The sequence below is a fragment of the Taudactylus pleione genome, unplaced genomic scaffold, assembly GCF_031769625.1.
Source record: "Taudactylus pleione unplaced genomic scaffold, aTauple2 ptg000092l, whole genome shotgun sequence".
NCBI classification, from domain to species: Eukaryota; Metazoa; Chordata; class Amphibia; order Anura; family Myobatrachidae; genus Taudactylus; species Taudactylus pleione.
The window spans coordinates 8880057-8907261 of record NW_028284494.1 but is presented as its reverse complement, the minus strand read 5'-3'; the positions used below and the strand labels follow the sequence as shown (position 1 = coordinate 8907261).

Below are 27205 nucleotides of genomic sequence, written 5' to 3'. Positions count from 1 at the left end.
TGGCTGTTTGTCCCAAAAATACAACACACACTCTTATTGGCCAAATGTGAAATCCTTGCAGGAACACTATACTTATGTCAGGGTAAACAATATGTGGTTGGGACAAAACGAATGAGCCAGAACGTAACTTCAAACAAAACAATTTATTTACAGAATGTTGAACAAAAAAAAACTAGTCCCTAAGGAGGACCGACATACGGTCAAGGACCACCAGCACCCCGATGATTTGGCTGTGCATCTGGGCCACACATCCTGTTAAATTTGCCCGAAGCCTCTGTTCCTCTGTGGGTGAGAAAAAATTGGGGATTAATACAACAATAGTGAAACCACATAAAAAAACAATTAAAAAAAAAATGCATTAAAATTCATCACACTAAAATGGTGTAGGGCAAAAATACAAGGCCTATGTCCAAATTCAGACAGGTGTGCTATGTGTATGTTGAAAACAGCAGTAACAGGTTACGGCAAACGACCAAAACCACTTATTTTTGTGTTAAACAAACAAACAACATAAAATTAAAAACAAAAATCAAACAGTTTGTGTAGAAAAAAAACAGCCACAAAAACATACCGGAAGACCCAACGCCAGCTACAGAAGGCCCTCCATCGTCCTCCTCGGAGGTGGGTCCATTCCCCAAAGATCGGGGCGGTGTAATGACAGACTCCGGGGAGGGGGTCATTCGAAGAGGGGTGGTTGGAGGAGAGGGGGAATTGGGACGGAGGGGAAGGAGTCCAGAAAAATCTGGCTGAGGGTGTAGGAAGGCTGGGGAGGTGGGGGGAATAGGGGAAGGAGTGGAGTTGGAGTGTTGGCTGGGGGTGGGGGAGAGTGGCCGTGCTCGCTGTCTGGCGGGAGTCTTCGCTGGGCCCCTAAAAGATGGTAAACAAATTGTGGTTAGATCCAACACAAATCCGCAAACAAAATCAATTTCAAATGCACCCCCAAACCCCCCCCAAAAAATAAAAAATTAGAATGAATAAAGATGAAAGACAGGGAAAACATGGCCATGCAGATATGAGGAGAATGAATAAAGATGAAAGACAGGGAAAACATGGCCATGCAGATATGAGGAGAATGAATAAAGATGAAAGACAGGGAAAACATGGCCATGCAGATATGAGGAGAATGAATAAAGATGAAAGACAGGGAAAACATGGCCATGCAGATATGAGGAGAATGAATAAAGATGAAAGACACGGAAAACATGGCCATGCAGTTAGGGCCACAAAGACAAACATGAAAACCACAATCCATTAAACTTACTCGCAGCGATCTGCATGCGAAAGCATGCCAGCAAGCGGGGCGTCCGCCGTTGCAGGTCCGACCACCTGCGCTCCAGCTGCCCGATATGGCGGCGTGAGCCGAAGGAGCGCAGGCGGGCCCGAACCTCCGCATATGCGGATCGCTTCTCCCGGTTGGTGATGGGTGGAGGCTGGCTGGTTATCCGCCGATCCATCACCTCCGTAAGCACCAGCAGCTCGCGCCTGGTGAATGCGGAGGCTCTCATGATGGCAATGGAGTTTTGCCAAAAAATAATTTTTGATAAAGTGCTGAAAAATTTTCTGATTGGCTAATGTATTTAGGATATTAACAGGAGCAATTCTATTGGTTAGTGCATGAGTCATGTGTTCGACAGGGCCAGAAATCTGAGGAGACTTATGATAGGCTTAATGCAGTGACATGCGTAAGCAAATTTACATTAAAAAATGAACTCCATGAAATATGCGGGGCTAAAAACAAATATACCAATTAGTTTATAGGGGTTAACATGTATTTTGACAAATAAAAGCGAATGTTTAAGCCGTACGTATTCTGCGGGTAAACACAAACACGGACATAAATAAAGTTTATTGCATTGTGTAAAAAAAAAAAAAAAAAAAACCAATTAAGCTAATTGATATATTGATTGGCATGTTACGATTGAGGGAGGTAGGCAGAATAAACGAGCAGTTAATCGAAATGTCTCAGGCCAACTTCCGGGTAGTACTAGTGCGTGCGTTCCCTTCAAACCACTTCGGGGATGTACGCTCGCTATTTGGCACGCTCGTTAGTTAGAGGAGGGGTCGCCTGAGTTTGGGGAGGATGTTTTGATGCGAACGAAAATACGAGCGTGTGCCTGAATTTAAATATTTCTTTACGTTCGCCTAACGTACGAACGGCCACTTGCGTCCGGGTCTGAATGAGGGCCTTAATCCACTTGTGCATCAATGAATCCTACCCCAATCCCTCTAATAATCATCAATTCACAAGATATTGCATTATTGTCCTACTTCATGGACAAGATTTACGTAACTATCCTCTTCCCCTAGCAATGAACAAATTATTCGATCACTCCTAAATCTAAAGGCCATTGCTTGATTGGAACGGGCATGGACCTCTCTGCTGCATCTAACAGTCTTCTCATACAGGATGGGATGCATCAAGCATCGCTTTTTGGATGAGACGCATCCCGCCAATCATCACATGCGTAGTGGTGTTTAGTAACGCAGTATGTATGATGAGTTTAGAGCTGTCATTTGCGGTGTTGGAACTTCCGGGTTTAGAACCCGGGAGTCCTTCTGCGCATTCACGGCCATTGGCTAGTGTATGCGCGAGCCGTGTGGGACCCTGGGAGGGATCCTATTCGATCACAGAACTCCACAAAGCTCTTTTTCCAGTTGCTACCTGGCTGCACCAGTATGCAACAAATGGCAGTGAACCTTATACACCAAAACCCTATTGCTCTAAAGATTATAAGCGAGACCTTTTTAATGCCTTGTTGATTTCCGTGAACCGGCACAATCTCTGTGATTAAAGCCGTAGATTTAAAAAGTCAAACCAGACAAATTTTGCCTTTTAAAATAACGTTGCTTTAATTCTATGGCCTTAAGTCAACGAGAACGTGCCATTTCACCGAAATCACAACCTAATCCAAACCGGTTTCTCCCCAATTACGAAGAGCTACAGAGTATGTTTGTGCTATATAAATACAGGTAAAAAATAATAATGACAAGATTGAAGAGCCTTTATGCACCAAATATATACATTAGCAATAGGAACAATTTACCTTCCAGTTTGTAAAGACACACAATAACCTGTACATTGAGCTTTATAACAACTGGAAGAGACACTTATTGTCTGCCAGTGACAAGTGCACAGCCATGACTGAGGCACATTAGGAGTGGTTGAAAAGATCGCTTCTAGCTTAACAGCTTTTCTTGTGATGTACAATCAGGTAGGGATTATGCAGCATAGGTCACCAACGCTAATAATATAGATAATATAACCCTTGGGTTTCAACCAAATGCAACCTACTGTATTGCCAAAATGATTTTCACAAGCTTAACTTTTAATAAACGTTAGATCGATAATTATTTTTAGAATTACGGCAACTGTAGAAAATTCCATCATCTACTCGGTTTTATTAAATGCCCACTCAAAAAGTATTGACCTAAATAAAAGAATTACGTACCACGAAAAAAAAAGACATAAAATTGTAAACAGATGTGTCCTCAGACATCTAGCCTCAATACGCCACGTGGCACGAGACGCCTGGTGCGAGTGAGCCGTCAGTTCTGTGTGACTCTGTTTGCGCTGAGTGTCTTTTTTGCATCTTTTGCTCCCAAAAATGTGTCTTAGACACACCGGGAGACTGCACTGATTATTATGACATGCGACACTTGTATATCTGTGTGCCGCTGATTCTGTCTACGAAGCACAATGGAACCTGGTGTGGAAAAAAAAGCAGCGGTTGCTGCATTGTAGCACTTTGTACAGATTCAGAATCAGTCGTTCATAGATTGTCTCATATCAAATTAATCAGTGTACTCTTGTGGCGTGTCTTAGTGGCATCAGGAGCTGCCGCGCTGACCTGGTTAATCAGCGCACTCTTGTGGCATGTCTTAGTGGTATCGGGAGCTGCCGCGCTGACCTGGTTAATCAGCGCACTCTTGTGGCATGTCTTAGTGGTATCGGGAGCTGCCGCGCTGACCTGGTTAATCAGCGCACTCTTGTGGAGAGTCTTAGTGGCATCGGGAGCTGCCGCGCTGACCTGGTTAATCAGTGCACTCTTGTGGCGTGTCTTAGTGGCATCAGGAGCTGCCACGCTGACCTGGTTAATCAGCGCACTCTTCTGGCGTGTCTTGGTGGTATCGGGAGCTGCCGCTCTGACCTGGTTAATCAGCGCACTCTGGTGGCTTGTCTTAGTGGCATCGGGAGCTGCCACGCTGACCTGGTTGATCAGTGCACTTCTTGTGGCGTGTCTTAGTGGCATCGGGACCTGCCGCGCTGACCTGGTTAATCAGTGCACTCCTCTGGCGTGTCTTAGTGGCATCAGGAGCTGCCACGCTGACCTGGTTAATCAGCGCACTCTTGTGGCGTGTCTTAGTGGCATCAGGAGCTGCCACGCAGACCTGGTTAATCAGCGCACTCTTGTGGCGTGTCTTAGTGGCATCAGGAGCTGCCACGCTGACCTGGTTAATCAGAGCACTCTTGTGGCGTGTCTTGGTGGTATCGGGAGCTGCCGCGCTGACCTGGTTAATCAGCGCACTCTTGTGGCGTGTCTTAGTGGCATCGGGAGCTGCCACGCTGACCTGGTTAATCAGTGCACTATTGTGGCTTGTCTTAGTGTCATCAGGAGCTGCCACGCTGACCTGGTTAATCAGAGCACTCTTCTGGCGTGTCTTAGTGGCATCGGGAGCTGCCGTGCTGACCTGGTTAATCAGTGCACTCTTGTGGCGTGTCTTAGTGGCATCGGGAGCTGCTGCGCTGACCTTGTCTATTTGCCACAATGCAGCAATAATGTATGAGAACACATCTGTAATTGGAAGTTGCAGATGGACAGAGAACGTCTTTTGTCATTACTGTATCTGTTTAATTATGTTGCAGTGAAGAAAAAAAAAATCCATAATAAAACCAAAACACAACTCTCATTTGAAGGGCAAATTACATGTGTTTGCAGCCTTTTTGTAATTCCCCATTCTCTGCGGCTTAAGGCAGTTCTTGTAATCTGGGCAAAATGCTATTGGTGTAGCTGCTGAGAACCCTTGCATCCAGTGTTTTCCATATGACAGATAAGCAGTAACCCCTTTCTCTGCCATTCTTCAGCCCTGTACCTGCTATATTAATCAGAGTGCTCGCTGAATATCCTTTCTTTGAATTGCTCTTTATTTTTTTAGCCAAAGAGAGTCCATACTCCCCAAGGTGCAATGCATACCTAAAGTAAAACATGCACAGTACTCTGTGGATGCATGTAAAACTATAATGCAGACTCAGGTAAGACAGATGCTTAAAAAAGCTGTAATGGAACATCAATCACATGGACAAATCTGTTCTTTCATTTTGCACAGTACGACTATAGTGCTTAAAAACACCTTCCAAAATGCTGAAAGACAAATCATTTGTAGTCATCTTGAATTAAAATTCCACTATAGCAGGCTAGAGAATCCATACATCAAACAAGAGCGAGCTGTAAGAAAACTTGAGAACATTTTGTTCCAGTAGCTGGACTTGGCTTTAGCAACTCCGTATAATATATAGAAAGACGTTGACAGTACATTTTGTGATATTTTTAGGGTTAAGTAAGCAAAAAAAAAAAAGAATGTCGGCATTCTGGTGTGAGCATGGTAAATGGCAACATTAAAACCGTGTCGACATGTTACATGTCAACCTAATGGTATGCTAACATTCTGAAAGTCGACTTATAATACCACACCGCTGACAGAGATCGTCCTTACAGTAGATGTGCACCTAGAACAGGCCTGGCCAACCTTTGGCTCTCTAGCTGTTGTGAGACTACAAGTCCCAGCATGGTTTACCAGCTGATTGGTGGGAGGGTATGCTGGGACTTGTAATTTCACACATGTTGGCCAGGCCTGACCAAGAAGCACTGGGCGCACAATGAAACCAGTGCACGTTGCGAATGAGGTCCCCCAAAGTCACACTTCTATTCAAAAACTTTTGTATATGGGAGTAAGTTGCACTTCTGATTAAACTAAAGATACATCTTATACAACCAAAATTGCAACATTGCACAGTGGTTCCCAAACTGTATGTATGTATGTATGTATGCACAGTTTGGGAACCACTGTGCTAGACACAATGTTGCAATTTTGGTTGTATAAGATGTATCTTTAATTTAATCAGAAGAGCAACTTACTCCCATATACAAAAGTTCTTGAATATAAGTGGGAAGTCCTGCGTGTAATCAAAACACGGCAATGGGCACAAGAACAACAGCCTGATGTAATCTCAACTAGGTAATGCAGGAGAGAAGGGGGTTAGTCCATGCTAGACCCCCCCCCCCGTTTGTGTGTCCCACGAATTCTGTGTATATAGCACACATAGGGCCTGATTCAGAGCCGGACGCAATTAGCGCTCGCTCGTCCAGAAAATAGGGGTGGCTATTCAAATGAACAGTTCGCTCTTTGCGGTCTGTTCACGCCTCTAGGTCTGAACGAGCGAACAAAACTTCCGGTCGTTTTTTGAAAAAATACGCCCCCTGGCCGCTCGCATCCTACGTCATGTCCGCTATTTATTAGATTAATTGAGGACATCGACCAGCGTATGAACTGCTCGCTATTCTTGGGGTTGGTTTTTCCTACCACAATCTTGCAAGCAGTTCTGGCTAATAAATAGCCCAGTGACGTGGTCAATGACGCTGCTGTATTAATTATGCACACCCATAAAACGCCCATTTTGATCTTTAAGCACGCCTGCGTTCGGATCTCCACTCCCCGTTTTCAAGCACCTTCCCCTGTTACCACCCACATACGCTTCATTCTGTCACTCAAATTATCAGGCAATCGTTATTTTGCGAGCACATAAATTTCGACCGCACTAACTGGTTCGCGCATGTGTATAACGATCCTTACGCATGCGCAGTTGGGCAAATATCGCTCGGAGCGAACGAGCGGCCGCTTACGAGCGGCTCTGAATCAGGCCCATATTCCACAAATGGATGTTGTAACGCCAATAATATTCAAAATGTGCTCAGATCTGCAGCTTCAGCCTTTCACATGATCTGTGCTGACCGGCTTTGTGGCTCAACGGGAATAGGTATAGGCAGTGCAGCGGGATCGCTGCTCCTGGCAGTAAGCTCGACACAGAGGACTCATTGATATATGGTGTATACTGTGCCGCAGGCAGGTGAGTGCTGATGGTGGAAAGCCACAACCCGGAGCATGGAGATGGCCGCAGCGATTCAGCAGAGGACGCTCCACCTAAGGCAGAACGGATCCAGGTGATGTAGTGCAAGCAGCAACTTGACGGAAACAAATACTCCAGGATCAAACTCTGTATCCTTAACGCGTTTCACTGCACACTATGGCGTTATGGAAAGGCAGAAAGACTCTGCTAGATATATGACAGATAGAAGCGGATTGGTTGCTTTGAAGGTTTGATACATCTCCCCTTTAATCTTTAACAATTCTCCTCATAGTGCTTTCAGGAAGAGGCTGTCAGTGATCATGGGGGATATGTATCAAATCTTGGAGAGCGAAAGTGCCAACCAATCAGATCATGTTATTTTTCATACACAGTCTGTAAAGTGACAGGAGCTGATTGGTTGGTACTTTATCTCTTTTCACTTTCTCTCTCTCCAAGGCTTAGTACATAGACCCCAAAGTACCAACCAATGAGCGGCTGTCATTACAGGCTGGGTTTGAAAAAAAATGGAAGTTAGGAGCTGATTGGCTGGTACTTTATGTCTCTCCACTTTCTCTCTCACCAAGCTTTGATACATCACCCCCTATGTCACATGATCACTCGCGTGTGTCTAACAATATCACCGAGCAACTGCAATTACTTTTTTCTTTCTGGTCTTTTAAACTTTGCGGATCATGTGTTTCCGCTTTTTCAAGTAAATACTGGGTGGATACAATATGGCGTTGACCCACATGGCACTCAATGGTCTAAAAAGACAGATGGGATTTTACACCAAGTGTCTTCTGTGGTTTCAGAGCTAGTAAGTGGAATAGTATAAACCTCTGAGCAATTTTCTCTCTCTCGCACACAATTTACAGAGCACTTGTCTTGACTACCGAGTCTTGGAGCTCACGGGAGAGGGTGTGAATATGGTCAGCTCAAGTTACTCTAAAGAAAGAAACTGATATGGGGGTTTCCTGGATGTCTGGCCAGAATAACAAAAATACGTAGAAGTCTAGATGGAAATTCAGATAATTTTAAGTAATTACAGAGATTAAGACAGAGATATTTTTACATTAGTTCAGGAAACGGCTGCTTGAGGGGGATAAAAACAATCAGAAGGCAACATGCCGTATGCTGAATGGAGCAAGATCTTGCATCTGTCATCTATCACCAGAGTAAGGCAAAAGTTATTGAGGAGAGAGGGTGGATTAGAACACGGCCAGAGAGGCAAGTCTGGGAGGAGGAAAGTGAATTACTAGTATTTATCACACTGCACTTACCTGGCAAGGGTGCAGTCTATCCATTTACTGGAAGCTGACAATTTTACACTGTGAAGAGCGATGAAACTTCTCCAGCTTGCATGTTACACAGTAATAACGAAAGTGAGGGGTCCAGTGTCATGATTCTTAATGATTGACTTTTACTAAGTGTGCTTTAGCAGGCATATTTACACAAAGTAGATGATGGTTCTACATGTGCCATTCACGTATTAACTTGCACATCGGTAAAGTCCAGAGTTGGGATGCGTCTGAGGATAATGCCACTCTAATACAGCTGTACCCTATCTATGGGTCCAGGCTCCTCTGGAAAAGTGAAGGACTCGACTAACTAAAACTTCTACACAACCCACGATTCACTTACTGATGGCAGCACCGCCAACATGCAATTACACACTCCACCCACTCTACACACACCTCTTAATACAAACCCCAACATTAGCAACCCAGACATAGAATGGTTAAATAGCATCACTGCTATCAACATTGAAAGGATGGATCTCATTAAGAGTCCACTCGCCAATGTGTCACCATTCCATTGGTGATCAGGTATCAGCATCACTGTATGGCAGACTTCCTTAATCCCAGCATGACCGTGGGGTCGAACCACTGCGTGGAACTCCGCATCCATTAGACCCACATCCAGTGACTACCATAGTTGAATATCATGGGTGCCCGCCCTCCAGGCACTCCGCAAGACCGCGGAGGCAACGAACATCCCCTGGCCAGCAATTGGGACTACATCAGCCACCAGTTAACCTACCGGTAGGTACGTATCCATATGCAGTGCGGAACGCCACCAACTGCATGAACTCCTGGACAGCACACCCTCAGTACACTCCGGTTGCCACAAGTCTGTCGACCAAAGGTCCAGCAGGGGAATGTGCAGAAGTAAGGACCGCACGCCAAAGGAGCCCCCTAAAAGGGTCAACCTACCTCCCAACCGTGGGCTGTACCGAGACAACACCACCATCCACAAGTACTGGACTTACTCACAGAGCCACCTAGGGCAGCAGTGTGCCTACCCAAAAAATAGGTTGGACCATACACCCATTGTCAGTGTCTTTCTTTTTTTCCCCCTTCCTTTCCCACTTCATACAACAAAAGAGCACCATTGTCCTGCCCCCCCCATATACACCCCCTCCCCCATTAGCCCCCCCACCCCTCACACATCCCCTGTCCCCCCACCCCACCAACATCTGCAATCATACAGGAGCGCGCGTACACCCCCCTCTATTGATACCATATCCATTAGCAGGCTTTGGTACTCCTGTTGTACGCTGCAGCACCTACCAACCACATATCCCACCAAAGTTTTCTTCCTGCCCACACCTACCCCAAACCCACCCTGATGCCGACACATAGGACCCCAACCCAATTTATCACCACAACAAGAAGCGCGGCCCACCTCGTAATTCAACAAGTCATACAGGTAGAATACATTAGAAAGCACTGACATGTGCGAGGAAACCTTCCCTGAGTTAATATCTGTATTGAGGAGGTATAGCTATATGCACTATCTATATAATATTATATGGTGGCAACTCCTTTCAACCTGTAACGTGCATCCATCCCCCCAACAGCTCCCAAGGGAGGGGAGAACCCTGCAGCTCCAGGCGTGGCACAGGGTAAGTATAGTGGGGTAAGGTTAGAGGCGGGCGTGAAGCTGTGGTGACATGGCATATGCCAGGTTCATCAGAATAATGGTAACTATTATTTTCCAAGTATCTTTTAATTATCAAATTTCACTAGTTATTCTTTAACTGAATGCTCTTATTCATTATATAATTATATAAACGTATTGATAAAAAAATCAGAATTGCACGTGTTACATTTGCAGTACACAAAAGACATTTTTTTTTCAGAAAGTAATGTTAAAAAGAATAGTTTATTTTCAATAAGAAAAAGCTAAGTATATACACTGACAAATACTGGTACACCAGATCTAACACATTTCAATTGTCTGTTTAAATGATAGAATTCAGAGATTGGATGTTTGAGAAAAAGCCTCAGAAGCTCCCCATAATCTGTAATATTTCTGCTGCAGCTTTTCGGTTATGCCTAGACACTGATATTAAGCAGATGCACTTATTTACAGGCTCGTCCAGCAAAGTTTGAACGCAAGAAAGTTGGAGAGCAAGAAATGTTTTACTATGAGTAGATAGTTTTCCCCATAGTGCCTTGGGAATCGTAGTTCAAGAAAAAGGCAAACAAACAATAAAACAGAACACACTGTGGACAGCGCTGACTAGCTACACAGAAACAGCACTCAGAGATGTCCAGGTAGTAACGCCAAGTACGGGTGTAGCATCATCTCATGTGTGAAAGATCTGCAAAAGTTAATGAGTAAGGAATATTAGCTTAACCCTGGAATTTATGAAGATGACCAGAGCTACAGAACAAAAAAAAAAAAAAAATCAGCCATCATTTATACTTGTATCAATAAGTTTTATGTTTTCTAAAAAAACAAAAATATTCAGAAACAAAAATGGTTTAGGTTAACTGTCTGATGCTATACAATAAGACAGGCACCTGATTTATTAAGTTATTTAAATACTGTGGCGCACTCATATTCCGCAGCGATTTACAGGGACTATTTAGCCATTCACTTCAGTCCCTGCCTTAGTGGAGATTACATGTCCTATTCCCTAACACATGGACACAGGGTCGGATTAACGGCCACATGTGCCTGGGGCTGAAAATAATCAAGGGCCTTCTGTGGGAAGCGGAGGAGGTGTGGCTAGTGCTGTGGGGTGTGGCCAGTTACATGTGGGCATGTGCACCCCTTACATCATCAGCCCCAATATCTTCCTAAATGTCTAAAAGTAGAAAAATTTTATTATTTTGTGAAGGGGAAAAAAAGACGATTTTAATACTAATGTTTTATGTCCGACCGTGTGGCCAGTTGGATGGCCGCTCATTATCTTGTCATGATCATGGGCCTATGTTTGTATTGAGTCCTGGAGCTGTAGTTCCATCCTCCCCATTGTTAATCCAGCTCTGTCTGGAAACAAACACTGTGGTTAATATTTTGTTGGAAGCCAATAAATTAACCATTATTTATACTTGGATTGTGGGAGGGAACTAGAGTACCTGAAACAAAGGGAGCAAACCCACACACAGTTAGGGCTACCATGTTAGGAAACACACCCATGCTTCAGTTCTGTCAGACAGCAATGCTAACCATTGCACCAATCATGCTGCCCTAACTCATATATTCACAGTAATTTAATTGAGAACAGTTTGTTAAACAGAATTATATTTCAAAAATAATATAACTAGTAATTAAATGTTTTTTTGATACCAGCGATGGTATCGGAGGATGTTTTCGCAAAGCTAAAACAAATATATCATCAGAACATTAAGTGACATATTTTAATGCACAGCTCACAATTAATTGTCAGGAGATATTTTCATTAAACACTAATTTACTCCTGATTGTCATTTCCAGACTCTGTTCGGTGGTCTCCTTATAGTTGTTGGTATACAACCGACAATGATACTTCCACCAATTTAAAGGTCTAAAATTCTAAGAAAGTATAAAAACAAAAAAGGAATCTATTTTTTTTTTCTTTGCAAAAAAATATTTGTGCGAGTCACAGAATAATCCTTTGTCATTTCCTTACTTCAATGCTACACTTAAGTGAATCATATTACAAAATGTACCGTGCACGTAAATATTATTTAGTGGTATTAAGCTTGGTGGAGTAGGGTGATGCTCGTGCTTATAATGCATTTTCGGCATCCATTAACCACAGAAACTTATTTTTTAAACCAGAGCTGTTTTTCACTCTTCTCCTGCCATAAAACTGTAGTTGAATGATCATGTATTTTCTAAATGTAGAATACCCTTGCCTCCAATATGTGCACACAATAGTCCAAGTTTGATACATTTAAATACCCAACTGTTCCTCAAATCAATATGTATGATTAACAGCTTTTACTGGGAGAGCTTATTCTGCTGACTTGCATGGCAAGCTCCACACATTCTTCACCTTTAATGTGTGTTATATTTCTTAGGCGTTCCCCTTGCAGAGCGTTCAGGAAGCGCTGGTCTTCTGAGAGCTATCAAAGTTACAAGATCTGAAGAAAGTTGTTTTTTAAACATTGATGGAAAAGTACCAATCTTGCTTTTGGCTACAGCATTTTTGGAGGCGGTTGTTACAGAAGAGAGAGATTTTACTTCCTAATTTGGTAGTTAACTCTTTTTAATGAGCTCCACTTCACTAATAGGTTTCAGTGCAGCTGGATAGATAGAGCTCATTTGTGGCAAGGTACCTGTTGCGTAGTATTACTGGCAAAAAGGGAACCAATCAACAGGATATAAAATATATATATATACACACACACACAGACAGACTCCGGCACTCCAGTGCTCTCTGGTAGGTATTTGCTCCGGTGCCCTCCATAAGGGTAACATACCCCCTTAGTACAAACAGCCAAGTCAATTAGGCGGCACTCAGTAGACATCTTTTAGGTGAAAAAACCCATAAACAGGGTATTTATTAATGTCGTCAGGTCGACGTTTCGGGGAGCATCTCCCCTTCCTCAGGACAGACAATAGGACAAATAAAGGGTAAAGGCACTGCTGCCACCAGTCTGTATAGCGCTGCTGGTCACATGGGCCACTCCCGCGACAGGGCCCCTATGCAAAGTAATGCAACTGGAACACCTCAAATAAAAAAAAAATGTTGGCAAAAGTGATTTAATCGTGGCCGAAGCCGTGGGCAAGAGCTAGCAATTAATAAAACCCTGGAGATATGTATAAACCTTGCTTATTAAACAGTTTTATTTATATAAATTTATATACTGAATTGAATAACTAGTGGCAGACTAAGGAACGTACAAAAAGGTGTAGACCCATAATGTGATTTTACGAACCAACATCAGCCAATCAGGGGGCTTATACCACTCAGCCCTGTGCAACATGGTCACCGAAGGAGTGCCTTCTCTTATGATCTACTAATAAAATTGGACCTCCTCTTGCGGGTGGGCATCTGCAATCCCTATGAGGGTGATTTATAAAAGCATCCTCGATGAAATATGCATGATATTGGCTACTCTGTCCCGTGCTAAACCACACGCCAAACATGGAAAACAAATCTGACATCGCCAACAAACAAAACAACCACCACAAAGTTATGATCAGGGAATAGTGGGCGGAAGATTTGTTACAGATGAAAGAGGCCTAAACCAGGCCAGCCCTCCCCCCTTATATAGACACAAAATACTCTACAACTCTAATTGGTGGCATCAACAACCCTGGCCAGCAAGCTTATCTATACCATTACCGCTCTACCTAACTGTGCATTAGCAGACTTATCCAGGCTTCACATTTCTCTTCTTGAAAACAAGTAAGACATATTATAAATATTTAGAAACTTAAGGAGGCGAGGTTAACAGCAGGATATGCGTTCGGCATCCCGACCGCCGGGATGCCGAAGGTAAGTAATGGGGTTGGGGAGAGGGTTAGGGTGTAGGGTTAGGCACTAAGAGGGGAGGGTTAAGTTTAGGGTGCGGGGAGGGAGAGGTTAGGTTCAGGCACTAGGGGGGGGGTTAGGGTTAGGCACCAAAGAGGGAGGGTTAGGGTAGTGAGAGGGGGAGGGTTAGCATACCAACCAACAAGTGTCAGTATGTTAACGCTGTCGGGATCTCGGCATCGGGATTCTGACAGCCAGGATCCCAACTATCAGTATTTCATACCGATTCCAACAGCAGTACAGAGTATTTATGCTCTGCTAGCTCATGTGTGTCTCCAATGAGCTAAACATCTACAGCAAATGTGGTGTCAGATCCATTTCTGTATGAAAACGTTCATACGCCATCTTCCTTTGCTAGGCAGGTCTTTACAGCAAACTTGTGTCCATAATTAGTAATATCTTCTGAACACACACAACAGCACTGTATAAGGATAGCACTTTGCTGGATATGGGTTGCAGTGTAAGCAGGAAGGTGTACAGTATGTAAAAAGAAAGTTAATTGTTTTTCAGGTTATATGTAAATTAAAAAGTCCTCCTAGTCCAGTACTTTACTTGCATTTATCATTGCCATTTATATTCTGTAAAAATTGGACCCATTATAAAGCAAAGAAGCAGCTGCTACATACTGGGATAATGGTTATGCTGCACAGGTGGAGGCACATCGTGGAAGGAAATATTGCGCAGTGGTCGGACCGGACAGTTCTCACGCCTTCCACAATTATATGATTTAAAGCACACGTTTGAACTTTAAAAGGGCAAGTGACTATAAGAACGTATCAATATGTTAAGCATGTATGTGTGATTACATACACTGCACGTCCTGTGGTGGCTAAGTGCTAGCTACTATGGCCATCATTAGAGGTCCATTATCCACCTCCCCATAAATAGCACATATTCCTTCGATCTGTATCATCCCTGCATTTTTTTTTTTTTTCAACATAGGGTTTCCTGCTGTCTGCTCTGGGGCATATTCTGTTTAAAGACTTGAGAGGTCTGCAGACTGATGATGGGTAAAAACCTGTGAACCAGAAGTAAGTTCGTATAGGGGGGAAGGAACACACACAAAAAAAAAAAAAAAAAAAAAAGATTATGCTTCAGCCAGACTTAAGCCATTACTTTCTTCAAAAGAAGAAAAGGCAGAAGTTAAGAATTAGGCACCGCCAAAGGACCTTCTGCCCATATGTGCATCTCCATGAAGTTTCCCCGCTGAGTGAATGTGAATGCTCTGAGATCTGGGAAAAGGATCCAAATAGGATTTCAAACATCCCAAAATTTTTGCTCAAACATTTAGGTATGTCACCATGCTGCTATTCATTCATTCACTGACTTTTTTGTCTTAGTTTAAAGAGATACTAAACAAAGGCTAGACTAGCTCTATGTGTATTTACATTCCAAAAGTAAGCTTCCTTCTACTCCTCCCCTACCCCCCACAGTCTGTCATCTCTCCGCTGCTAAATAAACCATACAGTCTAGGGCCAACATTCTTGGTGTAAACTTAAGTAAAATGGGTCCATCGATTACTTTTAGCAGAAAAGCAGCTTATTTTCTGCCATTCGTGTTTTGACTCCGATACGCTTGGCTTTTGTTTCTGTACACAGTCTAAGCCAAACATCGTATGGGATTAATTTCTTCTATTATTTTGGCCTAGAAAAATTTGGTCCTTAATGACAGCTTAAGTGTTTATTATTACAGAGGTCGTTACCAAATTGCTTTGCGCAGAGTGCGGGTGAGGGACGAGATTAGTGTACGAAGTTTCCAATCATTGTTACCTTAAATAAGTATGGTTGAAATTAACGCATACAGGGGGGCATAAGACACAACGGAGGGTCTATGGTCTGCGTGTGTTAAAAAGCTATTTGTGTGCAATGAAAGCGATTAATGAAGGATCACGTGGCTCTACACCTAAATGACACTGGGAATCTGCCAAACCACCGCTCACAGCTTCACCCCCGAGGCAGCGTACTATGGAAGGGAAAGTTTCAGAGGAATGGCATGTATGATTAAGACGGTTGGACCTGTAATGAAACTTCACTGTAAGGAGGGCGTCCTGACAGAAGATATGTCAGCCTTCACGTTTTCTTTATATAAAGGCATTTTCTGAATTGCTCTTGTCAAGAGAGATATCACACAGTCTGACACCTATACAAAGTTAACGCAATGTAGACATTTTGGACTCTGCTCAGTAAATCTCAAACAAGTAAAACAAATGCTAAACACTATGGGGAAGGGGGGGGGGGATTGTGTATTCTCCAAAATAGTTAAATTAAATAATTATTTTTTAAATAAATAAAAAACATAACACAACATGAAAAGTGGTAATAAAACTAAAAGCACTGCATTTGTCAAATTATTTATGATTTTTATTATTTTGATAAATATAAACTGTAGCAAGAAATAATAGAAAATTTTATTTTTGCAATATCGTAACAAAAATCTGTAGAAAAGCCATTGCTGAGTGAACCTTAGGTGTGTGTAGGCTTAAACAAACCATAAAAATATTTTTTTCTGGCTACATAAAATGTACGGTGTGTAAAAATAGAAAATAAAATACAAAGGACTGATAAAATAAATAGGAAGCACACGAATAGTTAGAAAAAAAAATTCTTTAAGTAATCGCTTTATAATTAACATTTTTTAGTAGTCTGTTACACCTCACTAAAGTAATTCTGACATGATGATTCTGATGTTTATTTAATATTTTATGTATTTCTTCTTTCCCCTACTGTATTAGTGATGGGTTTTAAGGCATGATCTCTTTTAGTACCTGCCTATTTTTGCAGTGACACAGTGTTCCTGGTATGAACTCGGCATTGATCAATGTGGTTGTACTCTCAGCCCTGCAGAACTACACTTCTGCCAAATGTAGATAAGGGGTAGGAGAAATTTTGTAATCATATTTAAAAAGAAAATATGAGCATATCCGTTTGTATTTATTTTTAAATAACGTAATCAAGCTGCAAATAAATTGACATGAATTAGCAGAAACAAAAACGTAAGTTTTAATACAATGGCTATAGTTTAATAGAAATATGTTTTATTTAATAAAACATAGAGGGGTTTATTTATTAAAGTAAAATCTGTTTTCAAAGGATTATAGCCTTAAGGGAGCTATTTATTATGAGAGTACTGCAGCAGATATCTGTGGCAATCCTTCGGTTTTTGATCGCAAAAGCAGTCCCACAGCCCTCTATAGGGACTTGTGAAAACGCCCAATTTACTAAGCTATGAAGAGCTTAGCCCCAGTAGATAAAGTAATTTTCAGATAGTGTTAGCAATTGTGGCCTATAGGATACACATTTTTATTTTGGAGAGGGAACCTTCATATCCCTTTCAGGCAGCTCATACTTGACAATGATGGCGAGATGGCTGTACAGGTATGTCGGATCAGAGCCCGGGAATAAAGAGATAGCATAAGGTATCATGTTACTACTTGCCATGATGGACTTATAGTGGAGCCGCTGTACCATTACCTTGGTGATCAGAAATAATATACAGTATAACGGGGGACTTTGGAGATTGTTGATAAATTGTCACTATAAACTTTTATCTTCTGAATGTCCGAGGTCAGACTTTTCTTGGTCATATATGAGTAATGCTGGGTACACACGGGTCGACATATTGAAATTGAACGGCCGATATTTTGTGTGTGCGTCGGCCGGTGTATACAGATTATATGTCTGTGAACGACGTCATTCACAGACATATCGCGTCAGCTGTGCAGCACAGCCAATGGCCGATATACAGATGGCCTCCTGGTGCATTAAACAGCCCTTCTAATCGCGGCATGTTGTGGCGTGACTCGGTAGCGCCGAGCATCTTCTTACCTTCAAATGCGTTATATATATATATATATATATATATATATACATATATATATACACACACACACACAATTCCAACAGCGGCACATGAAAAACCGAGGTCAACGAAGGTTGAGAATGCATCTTTTCAGCGCCTTTATTAGCGCTTTTGTCAAGCCAACAAGTAAAAGACTAGACATACCTTACAGGTTATATAGCACAGCCCTCGAGTAGACAGGGCACCCGTCAATCAGTCACTACGGCGCCCGAGGACCTGTCTCACCGGAAATGACCTCACCACACCCCGTCACCAAGATAACATATACCAAATAAGACACAGAGTAACAAATTAACCATCCGTGCCAATACATACAAAACATTTAAAAAAAAATAAAAATCACATGGTCTTACCCCATAAAAGATTAAAAACAGATACAAAAAACGACATATAAACATCAAATATAAAAAATTTAAAAAAATTCTCTGAGCGAGTGCAGGTGTATCTGCATGTGAAATGCTACGTTACAGTGTCACAGCTGCTGATACTGTAACGTAGTGTTTAGGATGCAGATACACCCGCAGTCACACACAGAATATAGGCATGCTGCATATCATTTAAATCAGCAGAAGCTGCTTGTGCTATCTATTCACATCACTGTACAAAAAAGATGCATTTGAAGGTAAAAAGACGCACGAAAAGACGCTCGGCGCTACAGAGTCACACTGAGCTCCCGCGTTATGTGTGGCGCGACTTGTAGCACAGAGAGGATAGATGTATGTAGGCGCATCTGTATATGCAGATATATCAGCCAACCCGCAGTACAGTTGCTTTAAAGGCCACAGGTGATTGACATCACAACTGGGCATGCACATGTAAATGCCCGCCCAGTTGTGACATCAGTCATGACATATTGGGCCGACGATTGGTAAGTGTGTATGCACTTACCAATCGTAAGATAGGACGGTGAATAGTGCGATCCGTTGTCCTAGTGTATAACCACCTTAAGGCATTTTTTTCTAAGATTTGCACCTATCTGGCCAACCAGAAGGGGAAAAACCACAATACATATAATGGGGGCAACCATTATGTATTGAATAAGGAGGCAGACAACACTGATAATTCTATTATCAGGAAATACGCTTTTATTAATATATTTGGGGAAGAAAAAAACAGTATAAACATTATCCAATATCCGGCCAAAGACCAAGTAGTAGTTGATGTGAGACAGACTTTAACAATAAGTAGATGCAATTAATATTTATATTAAAGTTATTTACATAGTGTGCACAAATTATGCAGCAATTTACAGAGAATGTTTCAGTCATTCACATCTGTACCTGGCCCTAGTATGTGCCTTGTTATATGGTCACAGCATACAGTTAGGGCTCATTTGTTGTCAGACACTAAGTAACCTACAAATAAGGGTTTGTTTTTTTTAGAGGGTGGAAGGAAAGTGGAGCATCTGAAGAAACTCCTCGGAGAGGGCCTTATTCTGAGGTGGACGCAGTGTTGATGCCTCTGGCGAGCGGCTGATGTCCTTCAAAACTGCGCACATGTCCCGATGATTACAGACAGGAGTTGCAGAACTAATTTGGGCGCAGAGAGGCAATTTCAGTGGGCATTTCTGGGTGGTAACAGAGGGTGGCTAGCCTGATGCAGGCATGTTGCGGTCTGCGACTTTTGTAGCAGGCAGTTTGTTATGTACTAACTATTTTACAACACGTTAATTCAGAGTTACCATAGGAAGGGTTACTACATAATTTTTAAATTTTTTACCCTTCAGCTTACCTAGGATATTATTAATAAGTAATATAGCGTTACTTGTTTTCAAGTGTAAGCATCAATAAGCGACAACACTAGCTCCTTACACCACATGGCGTGAAGGTCGTCTGTGCCGGGGATTTCAGCTTGTGGCTCTGATCAATAGATCCAGGTAATAACAGACCACGGTGGAGTATGGCGGTACACTAAGGGACCGATTCCGAGGCGTGTGCATCCTGCGCATACATGTAAACTGCGCATGGGTTGCAGAAAGCACTCATAGACTGCACCATGCGCCGCACCATACACACGGACGGAAACAAAGAGCAGATGGTTCAATCGCCCACTGAGGGATCACGGTTTCCGTGAAATGGGCGCCATCGCACAGAACTGATCCGTCTGGTGGGAAGGTCACGAGCATGTATGCAGACTTCCACGCCCGTTTGGAGACGCTTATTTCTGACGGGTCCTTTGCACCCAGCATGGGGTGGATGTAAGTGCAGATATTAACGATGGTATCTTCAGCTGAAAAAACAGTGGGCAGGCCGGCCATCCACATGAGGGGATAGAAGATCGGTATATGCTAATGCAAATATACGCCCGCCAAAGATTGCCAGCAGGAAACAGAAAAGCAGCCTCAGATGTGTCAGTGCCAGAAAGGATAAGGTCGGACAGAGAGGAAATGATTCTTCCCATTTAATATTGAAAAATTGGCATTAAGAGACAAATGTTCAATTATGACACCTAAGCTGTGACCGTATTTTTTTTAAAAAAACCAACAGATTAATAAAAATTAATCATCACTTTACACATATTACTTTAAGGGGGGCAATTCAAATCCGAGTGCACCCTGGGATAACAGAACCACTTCACCGCTGTGGACTCTAATGGATCCTCTACAAATGTGTCCTCGCACATCTAATTTCAAAACGCCATTTAGCGCGACTTTCCTGGCATGATTGAGCTGCCAGGTTCCGTGCTACTTTGCTAGCGTCGGGCGTCTTTTGTTTCGATGAAAACGCATCTAAGTCCTAATGCGATGCGACTAGGATGCACCAGGAGACTGTGCTGATCAATTTGATATGTTACACTTGTATATCTGTGTGCGCCTGAGTCTGTATATGAAGCACAACAGAACTTGGAATGAAAAAAGATGTGGCCGCTACATGGTAGTACTTCGTATACAGATTCAGAGACTCAGTCGCGCACTGATATGCAAGTGTCGCATATCAAATTACTCAGCACAGTCTGCTGGTGTGTCCTAGTCTAATGGTGCAAACACATGGTCAGATTTGATGAACGATTTGATCAACGATGAACGATTTCTGACAGTATTAAAATGAATGAAATCTTCAAAATCTGACTGCAAACACAGTCGATGTCAGAGATCGTTATCTGACATGCGGGAACGTGCATCGTTCATCGTGCATGCCCTACATATCAAATATATCAACGATTTTTACAATCGTTATCGTTCATATCCGATAAGAAATCTGACCGTGCACCATTAGGCTCATTTTCAGTCCAAAAATGACGCCCGGCGCTAGCCGTCTCTTGCGGGACCTGGCACGTAGAGAGGGGCTTTTTAACGCAACTACAGCAAAGATGTTTAAGAGAGAGCACATCTTTACTTACAATAATGAATGAATATAATAATCAAACCAAACCATTTGTGCACGTCATCAAATTTTTATCAACTATCATTTGGAGATCTTTGAATATTAAAAAAAAAGATATACAGCCTGAATGTTTTTCCCTAAACTCGTCACGTGAAGAAGCCAGTTTCATTGCGTATTGGCATTTGTCTTAGGTTTTCATGCAACTTAAATATGTATAGATTTCAATGTGACTTTTCCCTCATTGGACAAATAACAGTAGTATTACTTATAGTATTTTCTAAATCACTTAGGTTTATTCCGCACAGTCTCCTTGCTACACCATGGTTACGGTCTTCTCATTTTTGATGCCTGGGACAACGAGAGACAAAGCAACATTTTAAGGGTCACAAGTATGTGACACCGGGTTTCAAAACCAGAGTCTTCAGCAAGTCACTTGCTGTCAATCAATGCCCAAAACAACGTTTAACAGAATGACTTGGGTCCTATAGCATTGTAGCCTTCTTTCATTTTGCACTAGGTGTTTGGAAGAGTTTGGTGCTTTCATTTATTTATTTTTTTAAATACAATGGAGAACTTGCACTGAGCTGCGCAGTGGAGTTATCGTTTGTACCATTACATTCAAGGCCTTTTGCTCTGTAAAACAATCACAATTTTATTATTTGTTTTTAACTTTGCCCCAACCTTGCTCGGTGTAGTTCGTTGAAATATTTTCAGATTTTAGTAAAGAAATCTGCACAATTTTGCCAACTACAATCATGGCTAGATGGCTAAGAATCGCTGCCAGGCTTGTACTACACCAGCCAGGCCAATGTTACTAATACTAGAGTAGAAAGACCAGAAAAGCAGACTGTTTTTTCTTCTCCCTCCCCAAACATAACAAACCGTAAAAAACAAAAGAAAAACAAAACACTCCAATAATAATAATAATAATAATAATAATCATCATGTTGCCCCTGTTGCAATTATCTTCACTGCATTATCCGGCTGAAAACGGCCCCCTTTTGGTTTGTATGTAAGAACCTCCAACAAGACTAAACAAAGAACCGCCAAATAACCCCTCAGTCCCAACTACAACAAATATACTAAAATGACAATTTATTCGCTTTACTTACCCTCTGTACATTATATACATTCTACAGACCTACATTATACAGGACAGTGATTTGCAGCGCACACATTCTTACTTCATGACATCATGTAGATAATGTAGTAATGGTATGAATGTTATTGCCAAAAACACGACTCATAATTCATCCACATCTCAGTTATGTTAATGATGGATCCAAGTTTACTAATAATTCTACCTCCCACACAATAAGGATATAGATATATATATATTATATATACACATATAAAGGGCTTGTCATGTTCCAACCAGTCAGAAAGGATTGTGAATGGAAGATTTTTCTAGGCAATGCTGAGTTTGTTAATGAATCTCAGGTGTAGTCCCTTGGGCGGTTTCGCTGAGTACATTGTTACTGTGCTACAGAGATCTTGCCAGAGGGGGACCAAGTAAGCCTACATATAATTCTGTGAATTTAAACTTTCACTGCTTGGTGGGAAAATAACATTCACGTGTAAGGAGTCACTGATAAACCACTGGTAATACACACCAGTTATAAAAAGGATATAGAGAATGTGGTCTGCACAGGCCTATTATCTCATTCCTTCAGAGGCCAAATATATAGTACTGCAGTCATTAATATAACGGTGTATGTGCTAAAGCCACATAAATAATGATATATAATGCTGCTGGAAAGATTACAGAAACAAACATATTACTCTTACCAATGGGCCTGATTCAGACAATCATGGTAACGGCACAGGCGGTGGTATAATATGTCAATTCCACAGGAGCAGAGTCGGATTTACACCTCATGGGGCCCTAGGCAAGATACCGGTTTTGGGGTCTCAAACAATGCATAGCACTATATTTTCATTTCTGATTTATGCCCCTTTACAGCACCCTGAAGAAAATGTCTGCCGTGGCCTTAAACCGTCGGCTATGTATGCATAATACACGTGATTGGCCCTGATGACTGCCTCTTCTATAGCTCTCACTGCCAGTCCATTCCATAATCAAACTGACTCACTGCCCTCACAGCAATCACTCACTCAGCACACTGACCTCCATCCCAGTTCATTTATTGCCCCTCTATAGCACATTGAGTCCCCACAGCACACACACTAACCCAGTTACTGCCCACCTCACAGCACCACATACTGCCCACTTCACTGCCCCCTCACAGCACCACGTACTGCCCGTCACTGCCTGTCTCACAGCACAGACCCCCTCCCTTTACAGCAAGTTGCGACGGGACATGATGACATCACATTGCCCTTAGCAATGCCAAGCCTCCTGGACAACTGGGATGAAGCAAGTGAGTGACAGTGGAAGAGTCACTCACCAAAACCCTCTACTAATACTCGGTAATGATAGGGCCAGCCCTGGCCTGTAAGCTCTGCCTCCTCCTCCCCCAACTTCTTCCCTGTGACAGTGCTGCTGCATACTGTGCCACACTTCTACTGTAGCAGCCAGAGTGTGGTGTGCGTCCTCTCCCGGCTGGTGCCAGTGCAGCAGGTTCTCCAGGGCTGGATTTCAGGGGGACCCGTCCACAGGCCTCTTGGAACCCACCGGGCCCTAGGCAGCCGCTTAGGTTGCCTGGCGGTAAATTTGCCCCTGCACAGGAGGCATCTAGTGTTAAAAGACGCTTACTGACACCATAACAGATCTGAGTGCTCCATCTGAAGATGCAGAACTGGATTAACATCTCAACCATCGGTCGCAGAGTCGGCCATCTGAGTGAGCCTACTCAGAATAGTCGCCTCATCTATGCTGCCGAGGCCAGTAAATCTGCGTCAGAGGACGCAGTCCTCTTAAGAGCTTGTGTTTTGGAGCAGATTTTCAATAAAGTTCCTGACCGAGGAGAGCTTGCAATCTAAGAGCTTGCAATATTTCCCTCCTCCAGCTACAGAACGATGAGTACACTTTCCAACAGCTGTAATTTTTCTTTGACCAGCTGAAAAGAGGAGTTAGACATTATAGTTGGTCGTGTGGATAAGGAACGTGGTCTAATTTTATTTCTGTTGTTTTGCACTGGTAATCTCCCTACCTATAGGCTCCCAACTGTAACTACACAACTCTATGCCCGACAAAATTGGCAGGAGCGGGAGGACTGTAGGCACAGGTGGAAAGTTTTGAAAACTTCCATGTATTCATCAGTTTCACTCCAGCAGGACGATATAAAACCTTTGTGCTTTTTATAAATCTGCAACATGTTCCGGTATCCCCAAACCATTCATTTTTTTTTTTTTTTTTTTTAACCTGTGTGTAAAACTTAAACACCCACAGAATCCTTAAAACATAACATGTTATTACGTACATCTGGCTGCATGTAATTGAGGGGGCTATTTATCAATATTCCCAATAAGTGTTCTCTCACGATGATCTTTTATTGCTATGTGCCGCTATGAGAAATGAATTACAGGGAGGAGCTATATGACAAAAAAAAAGCTTTTGTTGTGACATCGGTTCCAATAAGAGGGCACCAGGGAACGCTATGGTCCTAGAGGATTATTGGATGTTACAGGAAGTGTGGCGTGAACAGTTATTGCCTTAGGAACGTTGTAATATATTAAGGTTGCCATTTTAGACCTAATTTGACACAAATTCTAGGAGCAGGGACCTCTATGCTCTTTGTCTCAAGTCTGAACCTCTATCCACTTCACCTGTACTATCTCTTTTATGTGCCCTGTGGTGTATTGTTGCATCTTGCAAATATACAATGATTATGGTGAGGATAATACTGAAAAAGACAAGTGATCACTGTAAACATCTCAGTACGATAACCAAGATGTGGACAGGGACAGCGGCTAAATTTTGTTGGATACCGACCACATCTGATCACATTCTTCACCATCCGACTGCGCCACCCGTCCTCTATGTCTCCGGCCAGTCTGCTCACCTTGTGTATGGGCAGGTTATGTGGGGTAGAGCTAATCTATTCAGTCTGAAATAACACTGAAGTTACACATTACCCAGACTAAGTAACCTTGATGCCTGAATGGACCCTGCCGTTTGTGCCCACAGGGGCTCATTCAGCATAGGACGTACGTGTGTTTTTCCATACTGTGAAGGTGCAGTAGAATAGTAGTATGTCCCAGTCTGCATGCAGAATGACATGCATCTCCCGGTTGCAACTCTCTGTGCTTAGAGAGGTAGGATAGGGAAGAGAAGGGACATGCTGATGTAGCCCAAGTACCTTTAGGGTGTGTTAACGCAATCTTATGAGGGTAACAGTTGAAGAAGCCGCAGATACGCCTAGTCTATTACAGCTGCCTCTCCCCTGGTGCAAGATCTGTGCTGATATGTGGAAAGCTGATTGGTAAGAAGAAGCAGCAAACTCTATGTGGGTTTTTACTAGGGGTGAGCGGGTTCGGATTTCTGAAATCCGAACCCCCCCGAGCCCCCCCGATACGAGTCAGGCTCGACTTTTCCCGCCTGACTCGGATCTGAAATCGAGGCAAAACGTCATCATCCCGCCTTCCGAGTCTCGCGGGTTTTGGATCCTATATAAGGTACCCGCGTCGGCGCCATTTTCTCACTCGGCTGTGGACAGTGAAGAGGGAGGGTGGGAGTTAGGGCTGTGTAGTGTAGTGTAGTGCTGCTGTTGTCCACTACTTCAAAGTCCTTAGGGGCTGGCTGTGTTGTGCTGTGCTGCTGTTGTTAATAGGGGCTGTGTCCACTACTTCAAAGTCCATAGGGGCTGGCTGGACTGTGTTGTGCAGTCAGTTCTCCATAGGGGCTGTGTCCACTCCAAAGTCCTGTGCAGTGTCCCAGTCCTAAAGGAGAGCTGTAGTGTTGTCCAGGGGGTGCTCTGTCCATCAGGGGCGCTCCCCCCAAGTGCTAAAAAAATAATATATTTTCTGTGTTTGTGAATTGTGTGCGCAGTAGCCGCACGTGCATCAACAAAGTAGTGCCAAGCGTGCGCCTGTGTCATAAGTAAAGGGCCGGCTGGCTTGACCGTTAAGGGTGCTGTAACCCCCGAAAGTACACTCCAGTCCAAACCAAAAAAAAAATTATTTTCTGTGTTTGTGAATTGTGTGCGCAGTAGCCGCACGTGCATCAACAAAGTAGTGCCAAGCGTGCGCCTGTGTCATAAGTAAAGGGCCGGCTGGCTTGACCGTTAAGGGTGCTGTAACCCCCGAAAGTACACTCCAGTCCAAACCAAAAAAAAAATTATTTTCTGTGTTTGTGAATTGTGTGCGCAGTAGCCGCACGTGCATCAACAAAGTAGTGCCAAGCGTGCGCCTGTGTCATAAGTAAAGGGCCGGCTGGCTTGACCGTTAAGGGTGCTGTAACCCCCGAAAGTACACTCCAGTCCAAACCAAAAAAAAAATTATTTTCTGTGTTTGTGAATTGTGTGCGCAGTAGCCGCACGTGCATCAACAAAGTAGTGCCAAGCGTGCACCTGTGTCATAAGTAAAGGGCCGGCTGGCTTGACCGTTAAGGGTGCTGTAACCCCCGAAAGTACACTCCAGTCCAAACCAAAAAAAAAATTATTTTCTGTGTTTGTGAATTGTGTGCGCAGTAGCCGCACGTGCATCAACAAAGTAGTGCCAAGCGTGCGCCTGTGTCATAAGTAAAGGGCCGGCTGGCTTGACCGTTAAGGGTGCTGTAACCCCCGAAAGTACACTCCAGTCCAAACCAAAAAAAAAATTATTTTCTGTGTTTGTGAATTGTGTGCGCAGTAGCCGCACGTGCATCAACAAAGTAGTGCCAAGCGTGCGCCTGTGTCATAAGTAAAGGGCCGGCTGGCTTGACCGTTAAGGGTGCTGTAACCCCCGAAAGTACACTCCAGTCCAAACCAAAAAAAAAATTATTTTCTGTGTTTGTGAATTGTGTGCGCAGTAGCCGCACGTGCATCAACAAAGTAGTGCCAAGCGTGCGCCTGTGTCATAAGTAAAGGGCCGGCTGGCTTGACCGTTAAGGGTGCTGTAACCCCCGAAAGTACACTCCAGTCCAAACCAAAAAAAAAATTATTTTCTGTGTTTGTGAATTGTGTGCGCAGTAGCCGCACGTGCATCAACAAAGTAGTGCCAAGCGTGCGCCTGTGTCATAAGTAAAGGGCCGGCTGGCTTGAC

The 27205-nt window shown here is 43.1% G+C and overlaps 1 protein-coding gene across 3 annotated transcripts in view; it reads right to left on the bottom strand.

Moving 5' to 3' along the window:
* ARL15 (ARF like GTPase 15) overlaps window positions 1-27205 on the bottom strand; it is a 384574-nt gene that overhangs the window by 68507 nt on the left and 288862 nt on the right. For 2 of the 3 annotated variants that reach the window (XM_088469484.1, XM_088469485.1), the window contains 2 exons: window positions 572-867; window positions 190-282 (listed from right to left, as the gene is read on the bottom strand). The exons of the other annotated variant lie outside the window; for it this stretch is intronic. In XM_088469484.1, coding sequence (XP_088325610.1) covers window positions 201-282; window positions 572-867 — 378 coding nt within the window. In that variant the 3' untranslated portion in view covers window positions 190-200. Of the gene's footprint in view, window positions 1-189; window positions 283-571; window positions 868-27205 lie in introns of those variants that run through there. 3 annotated transcript variants of the gene reach the window in all.